General features: G+C 38.3%; 1 protein-coding gene across 1 annotated transcript; it reads left to right on the top strand.

Annotated features, from left to right (window-relative positions):
* On the top strand, window positions 1-27,572 carry LOC140953652 (transient receptor potential cation channel subfamily A member 1-like). Its single transcript, XM_073403067.1, has 29 exons — window positions 1-169; window positions 882-992; window positions 1,524-1,699; window positions 2,719-2,826; window positions 3,576-3,684; window positions 4,318-4,418; window positions 4,513-4,560; window positions 4,963-5,148; window positions 5,567-5,755; window positions 6,660-6,746; window positions 7,153-7,238; window positions 7,679-7,840; window positions 14,331-14,445; window positions 14,999-15,168; window positions 15,534-15,618; window positions 16,528-16,584; window positions 17,402-17,470; window positions 17,612-17,682; window positions 18,112-18,250; window positions 19,030-19,071; window positions 19,455-19,535; window positions 20,230-20,396; window positions 21,141-21,201; window positions 22,705-22,782; window positions 24,098-24,265; window positions 24,665-24,733; window positions 25,418-25,519; window positions 26,062-26,171; window positions 27,057-27,572. The coding sequence occupies exons 1-29, from the start codon at window positions 1-3 to the stop codon at window positions 27,160-27,162; spliced, it is 3,222 nt and encodes a 1,073-aa protein (XP_073259168.1). The 3' UTR covers window positions 27,163-27,572.

Genomic DNA, 27,572 nt, shown 5'->3' with positions numbered 1-27,572 from the left:
ATGGATAACAACATGAACGACATTGAAGCACATCCAGAGAGAAGAGGTGACGAGGATTTGCCATTGATTCCTATGAGCCCTGCCCTAAATCGGAGCCATCGAGCCAAAGCACTGAGTCAGCTGTCTCTCCATTCAGAGGGGAGCCTTTTGTTTGATGCCACCTTTGATGGTAAAGATGCTGAATTACTGGTATGTTTGAAAAATCTAAATATATCAATGAAAGTAATTGCTTATTATCAGTCAATGCTTGAGACGGAGTTCCGTGCTTTTGAAGTAACCGGCTTGCATTTTAAGAACGCGAAGTTTTCGCGCTCTGATCTCGCGAGAGCTGTTTCGTTGTTGCACGAACTAACACATGATTAAAAATATCACAAAATAGTGACGTTGGGCACATTTTTACCAGATGAGCTTGGGTGTTTATAAGCATGAAGTAGTAGAGAAGAAGTCATTCTAGAAATTTGTTAAACTGAATTTTTTAAGTACGGTTCGGCATAACATTGCCTTTGGTTGTAACCATATTTTACCTGAAGGATTTTTGTGCAAGCGTAGAAGCCGATTTAGAGAAGTTTTAACAGCAGTGACACTCAACGTTCGTAGGTTTTCACACTTCTCTAGTACGGCATGCAAAGTAACACAGAGTGGTGCTGAGTTTCTGACCGGTTACATGTTGTCTTAACTTAATTAATTGTCTAATTTTGATATTTTAATGTCTTTGTTTTTGTGTTTTGTCAGGGCTCCATTTAAACTAGCCTGCTAAATTGGATGCCCCTGGATAAATATTGAATTAAATAAAAAAATAAATAAAAGTTTCCGACCGGGAGCATGTGCAGAACAGGGTAGCAAATCTTAATTTATCAGGGTTAAGACGAACGATAACTAAGATGCTCTTTCGTTTTTGCAGGTGGATGAAACTGTAGAACATCCCGACAAGTTACATCTGGCGTCCTGGTGTGGAGACGAAAAAGAAGTTAGAAACATGATAAACAAAGCAGGTAACGAGAAATATTATAATGTTATATACATGTAGCTACTTTGTTTTACTCCTCACGCGGTCAAGAATATATATGTCATTTGAAAAGTCTTTAGTCACCAAAAAGGTACAGAAAAGCATGAGAAAAAATAGTGGTTGTAAAAATTGTTTATAAACCAAGAAAGAATGAAATTTAGAAAGGAAAAATGTACAAAGAAATTGGATATCGATTGATGTTTCTGGGTAACTGGCCAAATACCCCTCTCCTCAGTAATCATAAACACTTCCCTCTCGCTTAGGGCAAAAATTGTGCAGGGGTAGGTGGTCATACAGTTACCCAGAAACTTCAATTAATCCAGAAATGATAAAATAAGTAAGACAGGGCCAGCCTCGTTCCCAGTCGTCCTCGGTCGGATGTGACGTCACCTGTAAAGCTTGTCGGCAAACGCCTCGGAACGAGGCTGACACAGGGCTAAATTTCTGCTCCAACTACCAAGAACGTTAACAAAACTGCCGTCACCGTTTTCTTTTAGAAGTTAATTTGTTTTTTTAGATGTTAACCAACTTGACAAGTCAGGACGGACCGCTCTCCATAACGCCATCTTAGGAGGTCACGTAAACATAGTGGAGATTCTCCTAGAGGCAGGTGCTAACACAACACTTCTGGATAGGAGCCAAGAGGCACCTCTTCATACTGCGGTTCGTACTGGAAACGAAAACCTTGTCAAGGTAAGCCCTTGTCACAGGGTCACAGGGATCCCAAGACGTTTTTGGTCCCTGATATGACCTTAAGAGATGGAGCACTTTTTTAGGCCGATGTTCACATTAAGCCCTTGATTGGGAATTGCATAGTATAAAACTAGCCTAGCACAATATCATTTTTTATGTGAGCGGCTTGTACGGGGATATTGCGATTACTAAAATGAGCATTCAAAATGTACCCGATTGTTGCTTCCACGTGCACTGCGCAATCTGCACTGAATTTTCCGAAAAAAAAAACAACAACCCAGCAGAAAAGAAAGAGTTTAGCTCCTCAATAGGTAAACGTTAATGACGTTGCGTCTACGTCACACAATTGTTCAGTCCAGACCTACAGTAGCCTTTTTTTATTATTCATTTATTTTACAGAATAAATGCTCTCTTTTCTTTCTTTTGGCTTCATCATAGCCAAGGAACAAATCAAAGTGAAGAGACTTTGTTAATTTTTTTTTTCCTTTCAAGCGCTCAATTCTTTTAAAAAATCCACTCTAATGTATGTATGAGTGTGATTTTGATATTTATATATAGCATACGAAAAAATTGAGAGAAAAAATGCCAGTATTTGAAAGGGTGAGGTCACGAGGATGTCGTCGTTTTAACGCCAAATTTGTTCATAAGTCATTACTGATAAAAGTACCTTTATTCATGCACACTCTACTCCAACAGAGTTTTTTTCAAGGAACACTAACCATAATATTTTTTATTGAACTTTGCAGGTAACGCGTTGAAAAGAATTCTTTTCCTTTCTTTTTCAAGTTTCAATCCACATGCATCCTTGCCATCCGTAACAACAGAAAGGAGAGGAAACACTTTCAATGCCTAGTGTTACATAACAAACCTGAACCACTATTTTTTATGTTAAGACATTTTAAAGCTTTTTGAAAATATAGCAAATGTAACAGCCCCTTTAAAGAGAGTAATCTGAATACAATTTGATTTTTTCGTTTTTTTTGGCTGATAACTGAACCTATTTTTCGTGCATTCTCCAGGCCTTTCTTAGTCGAGAAGATTGCAACCCTGACATAACTGGAAAAGCATCTCAGACACCACTTCACATCGCAGCTAAGATGGACAAAGTTTCTATCTGCAAAGTTCTGGTAAGTGGCAAATGAGGTATTGAAGGTTTACTGAAGATGTCCACAGGCATCCCCAAGACAACAGGCAACCCACATTCCACAACGCCACCACTGGTTGCCCTGTGAAGTGACGTCGGAAGGAAGAACGCAAAAATGCATATTGGTGACGTGTTACTTTCACTACCCAGATATGGGTGGTGCCTCTCAGTGGTCATTCCGCGAAGGAAATTTGCCTCAGTAAATCAGAGGCATTACCAATATTTGGGTAGTGACGCGTCTGTCAGACGGAATTTCTTAACTCGTTCCTTAGAACGTGGTGGCGTTGCATACTATCGGCTGCTTTCTCAGGACGGTTAGCTAGGGGGAAGTCATCTAGGTATTCAAAAAAAAAAGCAAGCAAGCATACAAAGCTAATCTCTCCAACGCGCTTTTTTTCCCGCGAATATAATGCATAAAGAATGAAAAAATTTCTTACTTTTGCTATGAAAATGCTTGCCGAGAGTCTCTTTATTTTAAATCACTCAGAAGCATAAATAAAATGGTTTCCACCCCCTGTATTTACAAGATACTAAAATTCACGCATAGATTCAGTATTGAATAGCGCTGTTCCTCAGTCGTCTGAGATACTTTCCTTTGGGAGTGATCAAATCGACAGAGTTCTCCAAGCTAAAAGATGAGGGATAAAATTTTCTCGTCTCCCCTCTTACTTCCTATTATTTTGGCTCTTGCTACAATCATCCCGCAAGTCTCAAACAACTGTATTTATTTAGATCGATCACGGTGCTTCTCCAGACTGTCGTGATGACGAAGAAATGACACCGCTGACACGAGCCGTGGAACAAGGAGCCTGCACTGCTGCGGAGTTATTATTTGAAGACGGTAAGCAGTTCAGTAAAAGAAAAAGTAATGTGATTAACCAAGCATTCTTCAGTCCGTAAATAAGAATTAACTATTGTGATGTTTAAGCTAATGTTTAATCCAGCCTGCACTGAAAGTGACAAAAAATCCTTTTCAGCCCCGCATGATTTAAATCCACATCAAAAGCCTATTTCAGCCCATGCTGGGATTCATCTCAGCCTGTGGGTGCAAATCAGCCCTCGGTAGTTGGGCTTTAGACACCCTGATTAAGGGAGCCAAATTAGACCCCAAAACAAGACTGTAGTCCCGTTTTTAGGGAGAAAACAGATCCTTCTTGTTGACAATGTGGGATTCTCTGTAGATCTACATGTGTACCCTCGGGGTACACAGACCTTTTCATCTTTTATTGTCAGACACAAACGCTGCCAAATCCCAGTTCGAGAGACAATTGTTAAATGATTCCTGATATAAGATTGTGAGGGTTATCTTTAAACAAATTTTCCAGGTTCTATAACATTACTACAAAGGTTGGTAGTCGTGATTTTACTATTTTATTTGTTGTATTGAAAAGTATCACATTTTAAGGGAAGGATTTGCATTAAAATCTTAAAGGTGATTACCGTACTTATTTACTTATATTTGCTTCGTTCAAAGCTAAAACAAGGGACAAAGAAATGGTGAAGGAAGTGCTCACTAATGTGGACTCTGACGGCAGTACTTTGCTCCACTTGGCAGTCGACAGTGAAAGTTGTGCGGTGGGTACTTGTTTCTCTCATCAGCAATTTTCTTTTAACTGCGATTCCTCCTTGCGTTTAAGGTTGATCGTTTGACCGTTCTACTTCGTTTCAGGTCGTGAAACTTTGTCTTAAAAATGGATCTATCATTCGACAACCAAAGGTAATTGGCAAAGGGTAACTAAACAAGTCTAATTAGCACAGTAATTCATTGATACGTTTAGGTTTGATAATATTGCTAGTCGCACTGATGGCTCTTTTAGTAATTCGCTGCTTAGCCTGTTGTGAAAAATAAACAGAAAAAAAGAATAATAAAAAAAGACTGAAAAGAAGTAAAAGGAGCGCCGGCGAGAGAGTAGGAGAACCCATGACTCCATCTTCGTACAGCGCTTTGTTCGTACGGGGATATGCACTGCGTAGTTTACTTTATTTTCACTTAACCCCGGCATCAGCTTGTCTTAGAATGGTTGAAGAGGAATCTGCCAAAAATAGTTGGTGTTTTTAGAAGATATTCTCTTAGTACAAGCTTGTTAAATGGAATGAGTTCTGTTTAATCTTGATTCAGGATCATGACAGGAGCACTGCATTTCACTTGGCATGTGCTGTGGGAGCCCTGGAGATAGTTAAGCTGTTTGCATCTAAGGATCCAAAAATTTGTCGAATAACCCTTATCGATGCACAAGGTTGGACACCATTACACCTAGCAGCTCTCAACAATCACCCATATGTCTTAAAGTACCTCTTGGAACAGGTTAGTTCATGAACACAGAGTGATAATGATGATGATGATGATAACGATGATGATGATAACGATGACGTTGATGATGAATGATGATGATGATGATGTTGACGATGATGATGGTGGTGGTAGTGGTGGTAGTGGCGGCGGCGGTGGTGGTGGTGGTGGTGGCGGTGGTGGTGGTGATGATGATAATGATGATGATAATGATGATGATGATGATGATGATGATGATGATGATGATGATGATAAAATGGAGAAGGCAGCGGAACAAGATAGCGATGAAGGATGGCGATATTTACCGGTAGAGCGCCAGATGAACAAAAGAACTTTAGGAAAGTTGTTGATTAAAGAATACAGCGAAATCTAAATTTTTGGAAGTACTTATGCTCTCGATAAGCTAATATCTATCATATAACATGATTTTTAGGGCGCCTTGGTAGATCCACGTGACAAACTACGTCGCACCCCTCTCTTCTTAGCAGCTGAGAATGGTGGAACGGAGGCTGCCAAGGTTTTGATTGACAATGGTGCTGACGTAACTGCCAAAGATGTTGATCTCCGATCCTGTGTCAGAGTGGCTGTGGGACATACTGCCACAATGACAGTGTTATTAACGGTAACGTAATGAAACGAATAATTATCAGTAACGGAAACGTAACAAATATTAAGAAAATGACAACCAGAGTAGGAAGAAGATGTAAATTATGACTGAGATTAGATCGAGGGTCTCTCCAGAATTTTCATTAACAGTACAGTCATAGAAGACGCTACAAAAACTAAAGTCTTTTTTCTCAGACAAATTAGTAAATTCAAGAAAATAAAACAAATGTACTCACTGTTGTGAAGAAAACTTCGGACAGTGAAAAAGATCTGGTGTTTGGATATGATAAAAAACAACCCTTCTTGCCTTTTGATTGGCTTAGAGCGGTGGTATTTCAGCCTAATCTGAAATACCTACATGTGAAAATTACAAACCTTTTGCGGGTAGTAGTATAAGCAAATAATAGCATGATTTGTACGTGATATTTGGCATAAATAACACTCGTGATATTTCAAAATTGTCTCAAATTTCACTCGCCTAAGGGCTCTTGAAATTATGTATAACAATTTTGAAATATTACTCGTGGTATTTATGCCAAATATCACTACAATTCATGTTGTTACTGTTAGCTATACAAGATCATTAATTCATTGTGAAGATACAAAATTGCCATGGCAACGTTCCGTGGTTATCAGTGCCAAGATGTCTGCTGATTACTGATTCCGTTTCCTTTTCCGGATTCCATACACCATGTTCTAGTGCTGCCAAATTTGTACCATGTGACCAAGTTTCCCCTTTACTTGTCATTCACTGTTCAATATTTTAACACATAAATTAGTAGTTGCACGCGATTTTTTATCCATAAGAATTGAGCTGTTTTTATCTGCTCATTTTCTACTTTGGAAAATTCAAAACTTGAACCTGACGTTTGACGTATATGTGATGCTTGAACTCTCTAATTACTTTTTTTTTTCCCTAGAAACGGGAAGCTATTCCACTAATAACTGACAAGGATATCACGGGGTTTGCTCCAGTCCACTATGCTGCAAAATACGGCAATCTTCAGGTAAGAATCTGAGCCAGAGCCTTTGTGATCTTCAATGGCCAATCAACGGTAAAAAGATCGATTTACGTCACCCATTGATCCTAATGTGCCAATAAAGGGCCTATAGGCTGTTATAATACATATTTTTTGTTTTTTCTTGATGGCCTGCACCTTAATGAACCTTAAATGATAAATAAGGTGGGTACTACACGTCGAACTTTACCATCCGACGAACCAGCTTGCCATTTGGGTTTACCTTATTGAGTTAAGTTGGACTGCTGTGTAAAACGTCTAACTCAATTGCAACTTAGCGCAGGTCAAAATAGGTTAAACCAAATATATGGCGCGAAACAGTTGACATTCGTAACTTGAGAACCATTCTTTGATTCATCTGAGTATTTGCACAAGCTTTTCTTATTTCCCATAGAACATCTTACTGTTTATGAAGAGAAATAAGGCCGCTACTATTGTGACGTCAGATGCACTGGACACAGCTCTTCACGGCGCCGCCAGGTATTCTCTCCCCATAATACACTATGTCCCACATACTTTTCCCTAAACTTTGCATAAACTCGTGGTTTAAAACGCTCTTGGAGGGATTGTATATTCCCGTGGGTATTTGAAAACAATATACAAAATTTGGGGAGTTAACAGCGTGTATTACGGGTGATACGAAAAGAACCAATCAGTCATTTTGAAGACCGACCTAATTAGGGAGTAGAGGTTAAGTCTATTTGCATGGCTATAGAGTGAGTAAACAATGTCAACGTAACGTACGCAAACACAGATCAAGAGAGGATGTATTTTAATTGATGAAAGGTAGCAATTTCAGTATACACACGAAAAAGAGATGAACAATATCATTTTTGTATTCAACTAGGTCTGGAATATTTTGTGCAGATGGTCAATGCAACACTTTCCAAATTTTTATTAGATGATTAATATTTTTTTAGATATGGTTGGCTAGAAATAGTTGATGCTTTATTATCCGGCCGGAATGTTCGTTCAATCAATGTGAAAAACAATCAAGGAAAGACAGCTTTGCATTTCGCATGCGCTGAAGGACATGACCAAGTTGTTGAACTCCTACTCAAGCTTGGTGCGACTGTGCAAAGGTGACCTTCTATTTAGTATCTGTTGATGGTAGTTCTAAGTTATAACTTAGATATAAACCTATAACCTATTAGCTCAGTTGGTAGAGCGCTTGACTAAAGAGCGGGAGGTCGCGGGTTCGATTCCCGAGGCCAGACCAACACTCAGGGTCTTAAAATAACTGATAAATGAAGGTACTACCCTTGCACTGAAAGGGGCTAGACCTTGACGTGACTCCGATGACCAAGTAAAATGGCGGTCCCCTCTCCAGGAGCCGTAAAAATAGTGTCCCCAATTAGTATAAATAAATCTTGCTAAATACATTGACATTCAGATAAAGTGCATTTTTTAACGTCTTCTTATCCATTCTACGCTTTCATTGTTGTTGGAGCTCACGCCACATTCCATTTGCACGCGGGTATTCTTTCGTCCTTTACTTTGTATCCTTCCTGAGATCATCCTGAATGGCAGGAATTTAGCCTGCATCTATACTGCAACTACAAAGGGGAGAAGCTGTTAAGAGCGAATGTCTGTAAAAATCGAGCAACCGGCGGCCACGATCAAAAATTAAATTTCGCTCATATCTTGTCCATACATACTTATTAGTCAGTAACTAAACGTGGTGTAGTTTGTTTTTCAAAAGGCCGCTTGGATTTGGAGAAAATCGACAAAATCAATTTTCGTGGTCGGCGACTTGAAAACAACCAAAATTTGGCGCAAAATGAGGCGGTCTCAAAACTTCACTCGCACGCAAAAAAGGAAGAAAGCGCGGTAAAATATTCCCCGATAAATCAATTTATAAAGGGTTTTAGCCCGAGTGTGGCGGTTAATTCTTATCTTAACGATAATGTGGAAGGTAAACAATTTTATTTTAGTTTTGGTTCTTTTTCAACTCAACGAAGTTTAAATTTAGACCTAAAGTTGCGATTTAATTTTTAGGCATGTGCTACACCTTGGTTTTTCCTGAAACTCAAGCTATAAGTTAGCTAAACATTGTACTAAAACATATGTAAGAACTGGCTTGGGTAATTTAATTTGCGCTTCAGACGAACCTTCTGAACTTGACCAAATTTTGAATGAAATATGACACATTTGCATAATTCACCAATGCCTTGCTGTTGCCGAAAGGGATCATTGGCATTTCTTGAGAAGAAACCTGATGTATCTTTATATTACGATAGTTAATTTGCTAACATGCAATAGAAATTAACTTACCTTTATAGTTTTGGGCACTTGTTTTACTTTTTCTACTCTCGAGCTCCAAAATTCTGCTGGCGCTAAGGCATTTTGTAATTTGACCTCTAACGAGAGGTCATTGGAGATGGGCCAGGTTATTAAAATGTCACTCAAACCGAATGAGCGTTATGATCTAAATTCTTCAGGTGGTTGAACAAAATATTTCACGAGAAAAATATGTTTTTAAGACATTTTCGGCGATTTGAAAGATGTTCTTACCACTTAATAGAATCAGTTACAACATACAGGGAGGAAGTGTGAGAAGACAAGGAGTGGTGTTGCGTGACAACGAACACCATCCTTCGAACAGAAAACAAAATTGTTTATACATTTCTTGGATGTTTCCAAAGTTATTTGTTCAATTATACAACAACTGGAAGGTTGCATAGTCTGGCTGCCAACAGTACTTGATTTAAAAGTGTAAAGTGGAAGTCAGTTTTGCGGACACCTGCGCGTGTGATAAAAGCAATGACTATTAAGGAATTTGGAAAACATCAAAATCATACACCCTGCCAGTACACACGAACACTGAGTAGGTTTTAAACTTTGGACAACCTGGATAAATGATCTCGGAAGCGTTTTTTGTTTTGAGTGAAGAATCAATAAAAAAATCACGTTATTTCATATGTATATTTGGGGGAAGGGTGGCTCTGAATCTTACTTGGGTACTACCTAGTAAGACTCCGATGGAAAGGCCGTTGAGGGGATAGGAGAATCCGTAGAAAGGGTTAAGCTGTAACTCTTTCTCAAGGATGTTAGGTAAGCAATTCGCTCTAAACACTGTCTCCCCCTTTTCAAATGCTTGCACAGGCTAACCAGCATTAAAAACTTACATTAGCACACGCAAGTAAGAAAATATTGCAAATATTGGGGAAACGCGACCCAGGCAGGGCGTCCTTGTGGAGTGGTAGTTGACGTAGCGCTATTTTCAAGTCTACAAACCTCTCCTTAAGTGTGAAGACTTAAGGCATGAGTTTCAGTTTCTAGTATCGAATATATACAATGAAAGAAACCTGGGGTCTAGAACGCTGACCTGTTCGTCTCTGATTCCTTTACCAAAAGATATGTCAAAGTATATCACACAATTTCCTCCTTACAGCATGCTCGGCTACTCAAACAAGCTTTAAAATCCGACACTAAGAAGATATACCGCAGATACAGCAAGTTAAAAAACTGGAATGAAACGTGTTTACCAGTGGCTTAGGCCCTGACGTCTTCAAATTCACGATAAAAGGACACTGTTAAGGCAAAAGCATTAAGTTTACTTTTCCAGTAAATTCTGTCTTGCGGCCTTTGGCAACGGACCACAGGGGCCCGTTTCTCGAAAGTCCCGGTAACTTTTTGGGCCCGAAATCAAATATTCAAATCGAAATATAAAGAATAAGAGCGCTGCTCCTGGCTAGCAAACTACTCCATTTTGTTTCATTAACTGATAGTTTTATCATGTTAGATGCAAAACTATTAAAACCTCGATCTTTAATGTAAACGGAGACAGCTTACCGGGCACGTTAATTATTGGGACTTTCGAGAAACGGGTCCCTGGGGCCCGTTTGTCCAAAGTCCCTATAACTTTTCGGGCCCGATATCAAATATTTAAATCGATATAAAAGGAATGTGAGGAGCGCGGGTCCTGGCTAGCAAAATACTTCATTTTTTCATTAACTGATAGTTTTATCATGTTAGATGCAAAACTATTGAAATTTCTATCTTGCATGTAAACAACAACAGCTTTAGGGGCCCGTTAATTATCGGGACTTACGAGAATTGAACGGACCCAGAAGCGGATGTAGCCTCAATATCCGTTTCATTAATGACTGCCAGAGAAAGTTATGGTCCGAGACTTTCTTTTCAAGAGTTCTGATCATGAATTTCTGACGAGCCACCAAGTTTCAGTCTCAAGACTGGTACCAAAGCGCACACTCAGAAAATGGCAAATGACCGAGAGTAAAACTGAAAAAAAAAACTATGTGGGTAAAGAAAGTAGTGGTAGCGTTAGGCGATAGTTGACAGGGGCACCCAACGACAGTTTCCTCCTAAATACATTGAAAACCCTTTTAGGCTATCTAAATCACTAAGTTCTTTGCGGCGCCATATAATTATAACAACTGTTCTGTCATCCACAGGGCAACTTGAGTAGTCTTTTCGATCGAAATTACAAGGGCTTGAATATTATTCTTTTGTGAATTTTGAAATTTTTTCTGATTCCCTCTCTATTACAAGTTTTGTATTCGAAAGTTTTAATTCCCTTTATATGGAGGAAACCTGTCTCGTGTAGGAGAGTCACCCTCCTAGCCGAGCGAAAAAAAAACATTGGCCCAACCGGCCTTCGCGCATGCTCTAATTGTCTTGCCTTGGCTATGCGAGCCCTTTACCGATACGGATCGGATTTGATCTAGACGGTCGGACCGAAATGTCTTCTTCCATTTGACAAATTTTTTTTCCCTAGGACCAATGATCTGTATCCTGCTTACAAGCACGATAACCAAACTCGCGGTGGCTTTGGTTTGGTCTTTGCAACTGGAATGTACCTTCCACTGGGCACGTGGTTTTTCCGAAATTTCAAACAGGAATTTTTTTATTCAATAGAAAGCGCGTAAAGTGCCTACGGAGAAACGTTGGCTCGGCTAGGAGGCTGACCCTACCATTACAAAAGGGTGACTGGACAAAGTGGGTCACCCTTCTAGCCGAGCAAACGTTTTGTAATTTAAACGGTCCACTATGTTTTCAGTAAGGAAATGTGTGAAAAGTTGCCTCTTCCAGGGAAGCTTAGCCTGAGATCATGCCCTTTCCCTATTAAGGGAAGCTCGGATGGGCGGGTGACCCTTCTGCTCGAGACAAATTTTCGTCATATAAGCGGGGCCTAAATTTTAATTCTTTACATTAATTTCAATTATTAATTATTATTATTATTATTATTATTATTGTTATTATTATTATTATTATTATTACTATTATTATTATTATTATTATTATTATTATTATTATTATTATTATTATTGATTTCAATACAGTGGAACCCCGTTGATGCGACCAGCGTTGGGCCATAAAATCCTGGTCGTGATACCGAGGTGGTCGCATTAAAGAGGTCTTCAAAATGATAAAATGACTCGGAGATTTTCACGTCCGGGTGAAAGACTATGGGAGGTGAGCTGAGGCAAGAGGTGATCGTATAAACGGGGTAATCCCAAGGCGGGGTTCCTCTGTATATAAACAGACTGAAACAAGAGTTTGACGATCGAATAACCATGTTCAGATTAGAAAAAATATATATACTAAAAGATCATTGCAGAAAGTTTACGAAAACTGTTATCCCAAAAAATGGAACTTGCATATATGAGAGGAAAGACAGCCGCCTGATAGGTAATAAAGCGTTGAAATAGCTAGAGGTTGAAGCCTGAAGTCAATCAAAGGCACATACAAGGCAACGGGGGAAAGTTGACGTGAAAAACGATGTTTTTGGACTTATTTAGTATGGTATGGAAGCACACTTTAAGAAAACTTAGGAAAAAAAGAAAAAAAAACATGATTTGTATTGTTAGTAGCATAATATGCTACTTCTGGCAAGAACATTAAAAAAAGGCGTCGCTCAAATGGTTAGATTGGGAAGCCTGTGAATACTGTCACGCAACACTTTTGACCAGACTTTTATCACCAAAGAGGAATCGGCAGCCCGAAAGTTTCACTATCAAAATCGCACTTTTTGTGAGACCTAGAATTTTTAAATGGCAATGGATGTAAAAGTGTGACTGCGGAAAAGATAGGCCATGTTCTGTTTGAGGTTATTTTCACGCACCACGGTTCCTCGAGTTTTTGGATCTTCGGTTGATTAGCATGGGACAAGGCGCAATGCCAGTTGACAAGAACAGGAAAATGCATTTGAGGTAACAAAAATTATCGTTTCAGTTCAAATGTCTTTAATACAAGTGCGATTGTGAGTTAAGTTTCGTTTGGAGAGCCCAGCCATCGTGACTTGTCGAGCAACAACCAACCGACTTTCTTGAAAAGTCTCATATTTCAAGCAAAATTTATTCAACTTCAGAAGGTTCGTGTGAAGTACAAATTTAATTACCCAGGCCAATTCTTACATATGTTTTAGCACAATGTTTAAATAACAACTGGCTGGAGTTTCAGGCAAAACCAAGGTGTAGCACATGTCTAAAATATAAAACGCAACTTTCAGCCTAAATTTAAATTTCGTTTAGTCGAAAAAGAACCCAAACTAAAATAACATTGTTTATCTTCCAGATTATCGTTAAGATGAGAATTCATTACCAGACCAGAAGAAGAACCCTTTATAAATTGATTTATTGGGAAATATTTTACCCCGCTTTCTTCCTGTGTGCGTGCGAGCGAAATTTTGAGACCGCCTCATTTTGCCTCGAATTTTCGTTGTTTTCAAGTCGCCGGCCACGAAAATTGATTTTGTCGATTTTCTCCAAATCCAAGCGGCTTTTTGAAAAACAAACTACACCACGTTTAGTGACTTACTTATGCCTATCTATGGACAAGATATGAGCGAAAATGATTTTTTGACTGTGGCCGCGAAATTTCGATTTTGCTCGATTTTTACAGACATTCGCTCTTAAATCACTGAAAAATATTATTAATTAGGGGACCCAAGCAAGTTATTTTCACTTCAGTATGGCATGAAAACCGTCTGTCAAACAAAATTTCCTTGGAATTCTTAGTGCATGCGTACCGCGATATTCAATAATAATAAATGATACCTGAATGGAATAATTCAAATGGTCCCGAAGGAAAATTGTTGGAACTCATATTAAAGCAAGGTGCGCTAAAGGACTACAAACAAACCTCTTGTTTTAGCGATGGGTTTGGATGAATTTTGCTCGTATAATGGCTTATTCTGGCTGCCAGCAATTCTTGTAAAAATTCTCCTCGAGTTCTGCTCAGTATCTAAAATGTTTTCGGTCCTTTTGTCCACTAGCATTTTCACAAAAACGAAAGGAAGCCCGGACTCCTAAATACTAATTAGAATATAATTACATTAATCACAAAATCTCTCGGTTTGTTATTTTTGTTATTTATTTTTTTTTTTTGCAATTTTGTTACAAATATTACGTGATTGAATAGTGATGCTTTTTCTCTGATTTTGCTCTCAAATTATACTCGAAAATGCCTTACTGTGCCGGGAAAATGCTACCTCATTCTGCTGAATATTAAGCCAGGCGCAGTAAAATTTATCTAAGCCTACACCTTGCGAAAGTATATATAGGATTCCTGGTTTAAACATACCAGTCATTTGTGTTGTAATTTCAGTGATCATAGCGACAGAACAGCCCTTCACGTTGCTGCTATGAGAGGATCTACGCAATGTGTCAAGTATCTGTTGCAGTATCAACCTCAATGTATTAACCACTTGGACAAACATCAGGTGAGTGATGTCCGAGCATTTTTCTGACTAAACAACAACAACAACAAAAACTAACCAAAAACAATAAGGACATGTGATTAACTCCACCCAAAAGCCAAACCTAAAAGCGGAGCTCCTGCTAAATACGAACCATGATTTGTTTGAAACAATAAAATTTTTAGCAATTACAATCGAAATTTATTCATCTGAAATACGTACAAAACAAACTTGAAACCACGATCCAAAGGATAATTAACAACTTCTATAAACATCAAAATGATATGTACCCTTTATTTTCCTGCATGAGCCAATGTTTCGGCTTTTTTTTATAGAGATTTAATAACCGAATGTATCTTTTTGACAGCTGTAACTGACTTATTGTGGTTAGCATATTAACCTGTACTTTCTTACATTTTCATTTCGTTATAGTCGCTTGGGAGCTTCATCGAATTGTTAATTATGTCTCTTGCATGAAAAAACAAACTTCAGCAATATCACGGGTAACTAACTGAACCGATAGTTATCTCAACATATTAGAAAATATAAATTGACGAAAGAACTTTTTTTCATTTAGAACACTGCATTACATTTGGCTGCTATTCACGGCCATCCAGATATAATATCCTGTTTATTGGCTTGTAAAGAACAAGAGATTCTTCAGAACAGTAAAAATCAAAATGCGTTGGACGCAGCCATGGAGGCCGAAAGGAAAACTTCCTTACTCGCAATTGCAAGTCAAGAAAGGTGAGCAAACATTCTTTTTAATTGTTAGATAATTGAAAATCTAATTAAAAATAAAATAAATCATCAATTATGTTCTTTTTTTAATTCACATTTAGTAAGTTTCAATTTAAGATACCATGTGTAGGAAAAGTTATTTGTGGTAAAAAGCTACAACTTCTATTTAAAAGGGAAAATAATTTGTGCTTAAGAAAATTGAGACTATAAAACTCCACACGTTTCCTTGGTCTGTTGAGCGTTATAAAAACAGTGGAATAAGCATTGATTGCTCTTTCGAGCCACGTAAGTATCTACTGTATAGACTACGAGCCAAACAGCTTTCCTACATCATACAGTGGTAGTAGGATTTTGCACTTTTTTTTCTGCAGATGGAGAGAGTTGCTAATGTCATCGGCCCCAGGTCACATGTCACAGATGCAAGTTCTAGTCGTCAAATTTCCTGAAGTTGCAACGGTAAGAAAAGTGGTCTTCCTCACTGGATTTAACGCAGAATTAATTTAATAACCTGATAATCATAATGATAATAATATTAGTAATACTAATCAGGGCTCCTTTTTAAGGGTATTTAAAGCTACTTAAAGCTACACCGAAAGAAGTCCAAAGAATGATTTGAGGTCGCATCTGGGAATCGAACTGGGGACGTTCCGCACAGAAGGCCGCGAACTAACTACGCTAATCCTCCTTCCTAAAGGTGATGTTACACGAGACGATTCGCAACGATTATTTTTAGCGCAATTTCAACATTGTTGCGACATTGTTTTAAACATTAACAACATTGTGCCAACATTGTCAAGGCTGTGTTGGGCTAAAAATCGTCCTTGTAAATCGTCCCGTGTAACATCACCTTAAGGGTTGATTTCCAGTATCGCGTTTTTGTTTTTTTTTTACGTGCGTACCTGCGTAAAATTTACGATCGCAGATAAAATAGAGGCAATGCATGAAAGGTCGCATGTAAGCGTTAAAGTAGAACCTCGCTCAACTTCTCGTTTAAGCTCAGCACTTTTTATCTTGCCTCTATTTTATTTACGTGATTAAAATTTACGTGTGTTAACGTGCGTAGCCATAACGCGTAAGTGGGAATCAATCTTGTGAAGGAAAAATCATTGTTTGCACATAATTTTGACAGAAATCAATGTATTAAGTTTTGACAGTAGTTACATTAAGATGAAGTATGAAATAAAAAAAAACGTCTTGTATCTAATTTTAAGAGGGATCGAAGTCACGTCAGTTTGCATCTGGCCAATTATAAAATTAACTCTGAAGACCCGTTCCATAATGATAATATTTTCAATCAATACTTCTTTGCTTAAGCGTTCCTGAACTAATAATTTATAGCTCATGCAGCACTCTTCTCCTCTGTAGCGTTTTTTGGACCAGTGCATAATCAATGAAGGGAACCCCGATGGCGAAGATTACACAGTAAGGGTTTATTTGTAACCTCAAAAGCCTAGCATTAGCCTGGATAGAATGCTGGCTTTCTTTCATTGCTTGCTACAAATAAAGGTCAGTTGAAGAATATACCGTAAAATTCCGAAAATAAGCCCCGGGGCTTATATTTAGCCTGCGTAGCAGGCGCTAGGAAATAAATGGGCGCAAAGAAAAAACGCGCGCGAGGGAGACACGCGAGGGGAGAGGGAGCTCCCTCTCCCCTCGCATGTCTCCCTCGCGCGCGTTTTTTCTTTGCGCCCATTTATTTCCTAGCGCCTGCTACGCAGGCTACTTATATTTTTCAAAGGCCCTTTTTGATTGGCTTATTTTGGGGGGGGCTTATCCACGGAGGGAGATTTGCGTTTCTAAATCGATTGGGCTAGCCTCACAGTTGGAAGTAAATTTACCGTTTCTGCTTTGTCTTACTTTGTATTTGAGGGCAATTTTCCAAGTACAAGCCCCCGGGGAGGGCTTATATTTGGAGGGCAATTTAACGGAGGGTTTTCTGCGTTACCGGTTTGGGAGGTTTATATTTGGAGTGGCTTATTTTCGGAATTTTACGGTAATACATTAGGTGTGATCCCGACAATTAAGATCTCCTCCGTACAGATTACCCACCCAAGATCACCTAAGACAACACTATAGGGATGACCATGAAAGCAAGGTTCTTAGTTATTCTTTTACTTCCTTCAAAGTCTGCCGCTCGTAAGTCCTCATAAATCTTAAATTTTCTTGTTCGTTTTGTCTTCCTTGTTTGGTTTTTGTTTTGTTTGGGTTTATGTTTTTGTTTTGATTTTTTCTTTTTCAGGTGACCTACGATTTGTCCCTCATTCAAGGAAAGCAGAAACGAGGCCAAGACTATCTGATGGTGCTGAAGGTAACTTTTTTTAATCTTCTTTTTTAAAACTTAATAATTAAAGTGCATTAATTTTTCAACCAGACTTAACATTTTCTGATTTTGTCAATGTTCATCTGTTTGTGGCGAAGCTGAAACCAAAAAGACCAACTTTCTCTACAGACCATGTTGAAGCATCAAAGAATCAGCTGTTTAACTCATCCAATTTGCTTCATTGCTATGAGCACTAAATGGTAAGGTATGCAATTATTGTCATTGTTTGGACATTATCATCATTGACATTATTATTATTATTATTATTATTATTATTATTATTATTACAATTATCATTACTATTAATAATAATAATAATTATTATTATTATTATTATTATTATTATTGTTAGTAGAAGTAGTAGTAGTAGTAATACGGATAATTAATGTATCTAAACAACATATTAAAAAAGAAAATACATGTAAAGTGTTCTGTTACTGTTATTTATTTAATTAAATTTCTTTGACGGCAAGCATTTCATCTGTCCTTTAAGTTCATTGCTTTTAGCTGAGGAGGATAAATTTTCTTACTTGCCACCCACATACAACAGGAGCTTAAAGCTAAAACCAGTCGTTACAAAAGATTAATGTCTTTCAGCTTAATATGTTTTACCTCCCTACCTCTTTCAGGAAGTTTTTTGGATGGAAAACCATAACCATCAACATGATTTTGTATCTCCTATTTGTGATTCCGCTGACTGTTCTTGCTGTCACCGAGCGCGCTAATGAAAAACGTTTGTGCAACATAAATGAATCGTGGACAAGAAAGGTAATTTTAGAGATAAGGTATCGTTATCTGTCTCAATGTCAGTCCGGGAGATGACAAGTGCGTGATTTAATTTTCTAAGAATTGTTTTCTGCAATTCCCTGTTTCATAAAAAAACAATTATGTTATGTATTATGGGTTTTGAAAACTAGTCAATTATTACGTTCGACGAACGAGAACGCATACTAATCCAGTCCCGCAGGTTACCCGGATATCTCGTTCGGAATGCCATGCGATTCGCAGTTTGGACACCATATTAGACTGACTGGCGCATTTGACTTCGATCTCATGTGATCATATTCTCTGCCAAGGGGATCATGGCTCTGTTTAAAATTACTTGAGAGATTAAAGCTTATTTTCCCTATGCAGTTACTTAAGAGGCGAAAGTTTGTCATTCACGAAAATAACTTGAGAGGTGAAAGCATTGGTCCCATCAGTGAAGTAACATGTTTGACCTGTTGTTTATATTCAATTAAATGCAATTTAAATGTCACTTGAGAGGAAAGACTTATTTGCTGTCGATGTCCAGTTCACTGATATCTTAGAACTTGCTGACAAGATAATATTTCACTTGAAGCTAATAATTATTATTAAAAAAATCGAACGCACTTACTAATCTAAGATTACTTCTAGTCTAAAAGTCTAAGGTTAACGGTGGAATGGAAAAAAGGTGATTTCAAACAACTTTTTATTGAAATGCTAATTCTATGAAAGTGTTAGCAGAAGGTGGTGTTTAAAGCTGTGAATAAATTGGCACCAACTTGTTTTATCGTTGCTTACAGGACTACATTAACTTGGACGTCCCGTGCAGACAATCCGACAAGGTATTACATTGCGAATACATCTCCACCTACATCATTTCCAATACTCACTACTTATAATTGTGGAAAGTGCGATTCCCTTAAGTAGTTCAAGTGGTGTGAGTTGTAAAAGAATGTTTACAGTTATTGTCTTTTGTTTTGTTGTTTTTTACTTTATGCGGAGGGCGCTGATCAGAACAACTATAAGAGTGGAGCGAAGCAAAACAACTTTGAACACAAATTTATTTTTTTTTAATACACCTGAATGAACTGATAATTTTCAAAGGACTTTCATTGTCCTGTAACCACTGGCAGTCCGGCCATGTTTAGTTTAGTGAAAGTGTAGGAACATAACAATTTTCATAGAGGTTTTCTTATTTGGATTGTATCATTCTTTTCAATGACAGGTGACCCAGTTTCTTCTGTATTTCGTAGCCATAATCACGATGGTGCACGCAATGAAGAAACTTTTTCAGTTGAAAATGCAGGTTGGTACTCTAATAAGGCGACATTATTATTTGATGTTGGCAAATGAAGAGGCATATAGCAGCTTTCCTAACCCTAACAACCAATTGGTTCGATACCCTTACCGTGAAACAATAAGAAATAATGATAAATGTGTTATTGCTTTTTGCGACCAATGAGGAAACACCTTACTAGCAGCTCTTACATTACTGAGGGGAGCGGCACCAAAGCAGTTACTAAAAAAAAAATTAACATTGCAATTTACTGAACAAAAACATTTGTAAATATTCTAAAACGATGAGTCTCCGATCCACGGAATTGTTCTCAGGAAAGTCTGTGAGGTAGTAAGGATGATAAAAATTTAGAAAATATTTTAAATGAATATGAAAAAAAAAACAATTATCGAATCAGTCTTTCTTGTATAATGAAGAATTAAGTAAATCTCGTGGGGATCCACCAAGGCCGTTGGTACTCTCCCGGTGATCTGCTTAATCCTTCATATACTCAGCTTCATTCAATAAATGTTCACCATCACTTTTATTTTCCAACGCCATCTGCAGGAAATTAGTCTCCCTCGCAACCGTTTTTGTCTCGTCACTCAGCGCTCGTCGAGGAGCGTTTCGTGACGAGACAAAAAGGGCTGTGAGGGAGACTGGCATGAAACGACGTGCTAACTTTCCTCACAACTTTTCCTTTTTATATATTCACCGGTTTCAGAAAAAAAGATATCTCGTCTTCTTTTCTCACTATCTGGAATGGATTGCCTACGTCTCTGCCCTTGCTTACATTTTCCCGGCTTGTGATTGTAAACTAGGATACAAGCAGGAAGTGGGTGCAATCGCTTTGTTCTTTGGTTGGGTGAATCTCATTCTTTTCCTCAGAAGGTAATGGCTGATTGGATTAAAAGGCTACATTTCTCACTGGCGTCAAAAGTGTTTTCAATCACGTGGCCAGCATACTTGTAATTTATTGTAACAAAACAAGGCCTAACCAAATACAGGCCTTTGTTTGAGACAGGTTTCATTGTCTAAGACTCCAATATGGCCGCTGTGACGTCACAAAAAAACGCTCTATATATTTTATCCTAGTATAATGTTCACAGCAGACTAATGGTTCATTCGACTGATCGTATTCCGGAATAGGAAAACGCGAACTTTTGTTGCAAATCTCTTGTACCGTGCTTTTATGGGCCACTTATCATCGATGTATCTAAAAAGTTTATTCCACATTCCGGACTATAGTTAAGTATTTATGAACCAAATTAATGCTGGCATAAAATTCGAAGACAAGCGGTGTGAGTCGAGTGGTGTTTCCATTTTCATCTATGTTGACAGTAGGGTAAACGTCGAGAAATGGGATTTTTATGGCATTTTTGTTTATTAATAACGGACGAATTGTAATGTACAGATATTCAAGTGCCACTCAGTGTTGGATGTTTTTCTATACATCTTTTAGATATACTGTTCACGTTTTGCCTATATTCCTCTAGACTATAACTTTCGGGATCGATCACTGAGTCGCGAACGTTGCTTACATAAGTTCCTAGAAAGGAGCACAAATGACTGATGGGAGGTATATGGGTGATGACATTATATCGAACATATCAATCTTTATTTTTAAATTCACAGGATTTCCTCGTATGGTCGGTACATAATAATGCTAACGACAATGTTTGTCACGCTGTTTAAGGTTAGTGCTTGATCAATTTGCACCTGTCCTCTTTCACGGTGGTCGGTTGCTAGGGCTTTTGCTCCCACACCTCTCAAAACTGAGAGTTTAAGGCCATAGAGAGAAGTAGAATGCATGGAATGTAACAAAACTTGGCAAGGAAGTAAGTTGATAAATTACCTATTTATTGGTGTTTATTTCATCCCATGTGACTTCTATTGTGACGTCATAAATGATGTCCAAATTTGGCATCAGAAAGAAAATTCAGGAAAGAAATGCTAAAAATTTTACATTAGTTTTCTGTATAGAATTCTATGATTTCTGGTGAAAACCCCATCTCAATCGGATGAAAAGGCGCAAAGTTACATTTAATTAAAGAAATTCAAATTTCCCGCCAAATGACCATATATGGTCAAACTTTAGGGGTATTTTAACGCGAAAACAATGAAGGTAGTCGCAACGGAGAAAAGACAAATTTGCATAAAAACAAAATTGTAGTTTTTTGAGTTTAGGATGTGTGGTCTATGACGCGTATTTCGTCACGAATTACGTCATTTTGACGTCATAATGACGTAATTTGTGACGAAATACGCGTCATAGCACCACATATGCCGAATTCAAAAAACTACAATTTTGATTTTATGCAGCTTTGTCTTTTTTCCGTTGTAAATACATTCATTGTTTTCGCGTTAAAATACCCCTAAAGTTTGACCATATATGGTCATGAGGCGGGAAATTTGAATTTCTTTAATTACCTGTAACTTCACGCCATTTTATCCGATTGAGATGGGGTTTTCACTGTAACAAAAATGTTTGCAGCATTTTGAACACTGCTTATCAAATTTTTAACGTTGTTACTAAAAATAGGTGTCACTTATGACGTCATACTTTCAAGAAAAGTCAAAAATACCTTTACAATTGTAAAAATTTAAAGAAAACTTTTCTCCGATTAAGATGTTCTAATGTTTTGCTTCATTTGAAATATAAACTACCCCGCTGTAAGCCAGAAATTGAATTTAAGACCAAACGGGAGCAAAAGCCCTAGCAACCGACCATCGTGTTTGGTCAGTTGACAATTTGTTGTCTTAAGACTGTAAAAAAGCGCTTCTGACATCATATACTGGTTGTTCAAGGCTTAATTGCACGAAAGAGACTGCTGTTATCTCGTACCTACAATCGGCGACAAAATTGTTGAGACATTGTACTTAAATAGGGTAACTTCGGAGAACAAATGAATCCGCACCCCACCCCTGTCCCCTCCATTCAAAGTTGGGGTGTTTGTTGTTTTCTATAGATAGCTAGAAAAAGGGCACAACATTGCACGGAGGGGATAAGTTAATAAAACGTAAAAAAGCCCAGTTTTTGGGCGAAGTGTCTCAACTCATTTTGTCGCCGATTGTAGATTCCAATACTTGTAAATATCTCTACTGGTTTAATTTTGTCATCCAAAAATATAGCTAAGCAAAAACGTTAGGTTTTGTAAGTCATGTGGTTTTGTTGTTGAAATTACTGCTTCTATTCCAGGTCCTCTTGCTGTTTGTCCTCTTCGTCATGACATTTAGCAGTGCGTTCTACTTGCTCATGGATGAAACGCAGGTTAGCGCTCAACAGTTTTTTCATTGTTATTGATGAATGGCAAACACTAAATATCATGATGCACGGCAATTTCTTGTGTTCGCTTGAATTGTTTTGACTTGTGCAACGTGATTTTGCGAAAAAAAAGTGGCGCACGAATTACGTCGTCACTGAAACTTTATGGAAAGTGTTGGCCTGAATAAAAACGGGTGACATTTCGCAATGCCACCACTGGTTTCCCGACGAAATAGGGAGTTTACGCAACGACGACCACGACGGTAACGAGAACGGCAAAAAAGCAATAGGTTTAGACAAGCAAAATAACAACTTTTTTGTACATTTCTCTGCCGTCGTTGGAAGACTACAACGTGAAACTGCCTAATTTCACATTTTGTCGAGGACGGGAACAAAAGACGACAACTTTCTTTTTCTTTTCCTGAACTTTGATGCAGTCCTTTAGAATTCAACTACAACAAAAATTGCCGACATTTGACGAATTAAACAAGATGGAATAAGCGCGATAAAGTTCGCTGCAGGGCAAATTCACTTTTTAAGTGACGTTTTCGTAGCCGTCGCCGTCGTCGTTGCGTAAACTTCTTGATGACGATTTAGGAACGAGACTCAAAATTCCCTGCTGATGACCCGGATCTGGGTAGTGCTATTGATTGGTCGCACCGTGAAGGAAATTTGCTTCAATCAATCAATAAAACTTTGCAAGGGCGCCATAAACCTGTCATGCACTGGAAAAATCATCCCGTAACATTATTTTGGACTTAATTTTTTATTAATTGGTCCAGAGAGAAACAATGTTTTTTTTTTCCTTTTTTTCCCGGTAAAATGTGTGCATGAGAGGAAAAAGCACGAGAGCCTTTAAGTGAAACAAATTTACCCATATGACAATAATATATTGTTTACTATTTCCCTGATAACCCATGTGCCTGCATATCTCTGCTTACAGTCGCACCTTGATACATGCATATGCGCATGTGCGTACAGTATAGTAGTTACTTTAGTAAAGCATCAGCCCTTGCATTACCACGTTCAATGCTACAAGACCATCACTTCTTAGAGTCTCTGTAAAGAAGGGTACCGATCCCGCATTCCCGCTCCTTTTTCCCTAGAATCCCGAATGTCTTCGCTGTCCCGAAAATCGTTTTCTTCCCAATCCAGGGTGCATTGTGCCCACACTTTAGCAAATCCCGCTTTCCAGATAACAGTCAAATTGTGTATCCCGTTAACATTTCCCGAATCCCGCTCTGTATTTTGGCCAAATCCCGGATCCCGAGAGTATCCTTCCAGACCCTGTTTTCTATTACTCACACTTGACACTGTTTGATTTCAGTTCGCTACTTTCCCTACATCGATGATGACGGTCTTTGTGATGACTCTAGGTGAGATGAGCTACGAAGACCGATTTATGCCCTGGGATAGCCTGGAATATGCTACTCTCGCCAATATTCTGTTTTTAATGTTTGTGCTTGGAATGCCTATCATCCTTATGAACATGTTGGTAAGTAGACTGTTATAACACGAGAGAACTAAAAGTTCTAGACTTGAAGTTAATCTTAGTATATGAGCTGTAAAAGTAAATTAACCGCGACTTGTGCTGATCACCCTTTCACTAGCTACACCTTGGGGTCTTTTGAACGACTTATAGTCTTCTTCCTAAAAGGTTTTCTTAGAAAGGTTTCTCAAAAACTAAAATACTGCGGCTTTGTAAACGCTAACGGTCCTTGGTATTCTTGTTGTTGTTGTTGTTGTTGTTTTATCTTTTTCTTTTTCACCCCTAAATCATGCAATCGTCTTTGTACCTAATAAACTCCCACCAGTAAGGGAAAATTTGTGCCATCGCATGAGACATTTAATTTCTCTACGAGCTTTATTTATCGTTTAATTCTTCCAATTTTAGGTAGGTCTTGCAGTTGGAGACATTGACAAGATTCAGGCACACGCAGCGATTGATCGATATATGATGCAGGTATAATAGAAGATGATGATAATAAACGCACGGAATAATGTTGATTTAAAGGTACCTTTCATTGGTCCAGCTAATGTAGTAATCAAAGCTTGAGCCACACCCAGACTGCGCGGCTGGTGTACTTCATGGGGCTTGGTTCTAGTCTTCCCTAAAAAATACGTCCGGGTATACTCAGGATAACAAATTTGGCGCCACTTATGTATGATCACTTTTGCATTGCCTTGAACGTGATTTGAGCTATTATGAGGACCCATATATTGGGAGCAGGCCAATTTGTCGAGTTGACCTTAACCCGTGAAAGGAATGAAATACAGAATGATGATGTGAACTGCCGAAATACAAATATTATATGAGGATATGATCGTCGCAGTGGTAATTGCAGTTTAATGTTTCATTCCTTTCACGGGTTAAGATGAACTCAACAAATTGACCTGCTCCGAACGTATGGGTCTTCATAGTTCAACTAGTTACAACACTGCCGCGCTAACACAGCGGCCATTGGTTCGACTCCAGTTGAAGTCCTGCTTATTTTTTTCGGGTAAATTTGCAATTGCTTAAATTGCAGTTACCAATGCGACGATTATATCTTCATTTAAAATTTGTATTTCCCCAGTTCAAATCATCATTCTGAGTAACATCTTCCTTCTCTCTCTCTCTCTCTTTTTTGCCTTTTTTTTTTTTCAGGTGGAATTAGTGTTGGATATGGAAGAGATGCTTCCTGCATGTCTAGCGAAACGGGCTCATGTGACAAAACAAGTCGTGTATCCAAACAGAGACGCATCCAAGGTATGAGTAGTAACATTCATCCGATTTTTCAAAGTCGTGAACTTATCCCCATAGCTTTACGTAGCTATAAAGAAAGACTGAATCTACATGTACAAAATCATCTCAAGGAATGGAGCGAGGGAGCTCTGACTTGAGAATAATTTATCGCCTTCAGGGACTTTAAAGTAAAATCACTCAATCTGACTGAAGTTATCACTAAAACTAAAGCAAGATGTTGAATTATTTTTGCATACCTTTCTATTGTGAAATACAGTCTCATATGAGGTATATTTTCACACGCATATTCTAGCTTAGCCATAAATTATATCTGACTAATAACTTGCAGCAATTTTAATACTGTATAAAACCGAAACTACAAGAAGTTTTCATGATGGATAAATTTGGATACAAATAGAGGCCTGTACATTTGATTATTTTCTCGAGGAAAATAACTTGACAGCTTTCGGCCAGGTTTTGCTAGTTTTGTATCATAGTGCAATGAAATTAATGTATCACTACTAGTGTATTTGTTTATTCATTTGTTCGAGTGATGTCTTCTTTAGCTGTATGACAGGTTCTTGGGCTTTAGCCCACCTGGAGACGAGAAACAGGAAGACGAAGCCTCCCCTGAGCACATGCCTCTGCTGGATAAAATGAAGGAACAGGAGGAGAGGTAAGAGTTTACTTGTTAGTACTAGAGAAAAATTCTCACAGATTTGAGGGAGATCGTAAAACAAGTTATCACTACAATTATAGTCCGGACATCGAAGGCACAGAGCTACTACCTCGTCCACAGTCACTTGCGATCAAGTAGTTTTGGGGATATTTGAGTTAGTTATTAAGGAAGCGGAAAGCGAAAGAAGTCTTTTTTCCTTCCAATCGCACCCCGCTCGCGCTCTGTGCTCGTTCCCGCCTCCCCTCTCGCACTTCTACCTTAATGTCTCCAGCTCTCGTGCTTCTCGCTTGGTCCGTGCTTCCCAGTTAACGTTGGGAAAGCCTTGGAGGAGGTAGACAGAGCTAAATGTCCGCAACACACAGCTGTCCGTTTTATACAGGTAAAGATTGTATAACTTTTATCTTTGAAACCAGCTGAAACCAAGAGAATTCTACCTAAAGACCGATTCACACGGTGCGACTTCAGTGTCGAGTGTATGTACTTTCGATAGACCTCCAACGCAAATCGTACCCTGTAAATCAACCTTACGATAGTTTCAAAACGGTTGTAAGTGAATACAACTTGCGTCGTTGGATTAGCGTTAGCACATTGCTTGCGACAAAAATGTGCCGTTAAAATTGGTCTTAATAGAGACACATTTTGACTACCTTTTGACAGTCTTTGGTTACAGCCGCTTGCTGTGGGTAAGAGGTATGACGTCACAGTTAACATAGGTTTGAGCTCTTTTTATTGCTTAGATCATTCTACTAGAGTACGGGGGGTCGTGGGTTGGAATCTCACCTGGAGCCTCGATTTTTTCTGGGTTTTATGTGGTTGATTCTCACCTACGTGATTTTCTAATTTAAAAATTATTTGATTCATTTTGTTTTATTTATTCAATAGAATCAATGGGATATACGAGTTATTAAAGGAACAGTCAGCAATTTTAAAGTCTTTGGATCCTGCCCGGAAGCGAAAAGGACAAGACGTGTTCCCTTTTGGAGTGTAGCTGCCAAAATGGAATCCCAACATCATTTCATATCAGCTGTTAGCTACATTTAACGGCAGATATTAATGTCAACCCAAAAACTGATCCTGATAGAGACATGAATTGGGCAATCAAGCTTGTCATTCAGTTCCAGTTTTCTAAAACTATAAAGGAGAACGAGTTTGTTTATCAGGGACTGACGTATTGTTTATGTAACCCTAAAGCTTTCTTTGCCTACAAAAAGTGTTCCGTGAGTATTGAACTACGCCCGGAAATATCAGTTATACCAGGGTTAGTTTGGATTTAGCACATTCTTGTACAAGTTATAAAAAGCAAAAAGACTTGATTGATTAAGTTTCCGTACAGCGAAAACATTCCATTACGAAGACTAAAATATTTACACAAGAACCAATTTTGTTCTCATTTTGCCC

The sequence above is a fragment of the Porites lutea genome, chromosome 12, assembly GCF_958299795.1.
Source record: "Porites lutea chromosome 12, jaPorLute2.1, whole genome shotgun sequence".
Classification (NCBI taxonomy): Eukaryota; Metazoa; Cnidaria; class Anthozoa; order Scleractinia; family Poritidae; genus Porites; species Porites lutea.
Note: the sequence above shows the minus strand (reverse complement) of the source record. Positions and strands in the feature narration are given on the sequence as shown.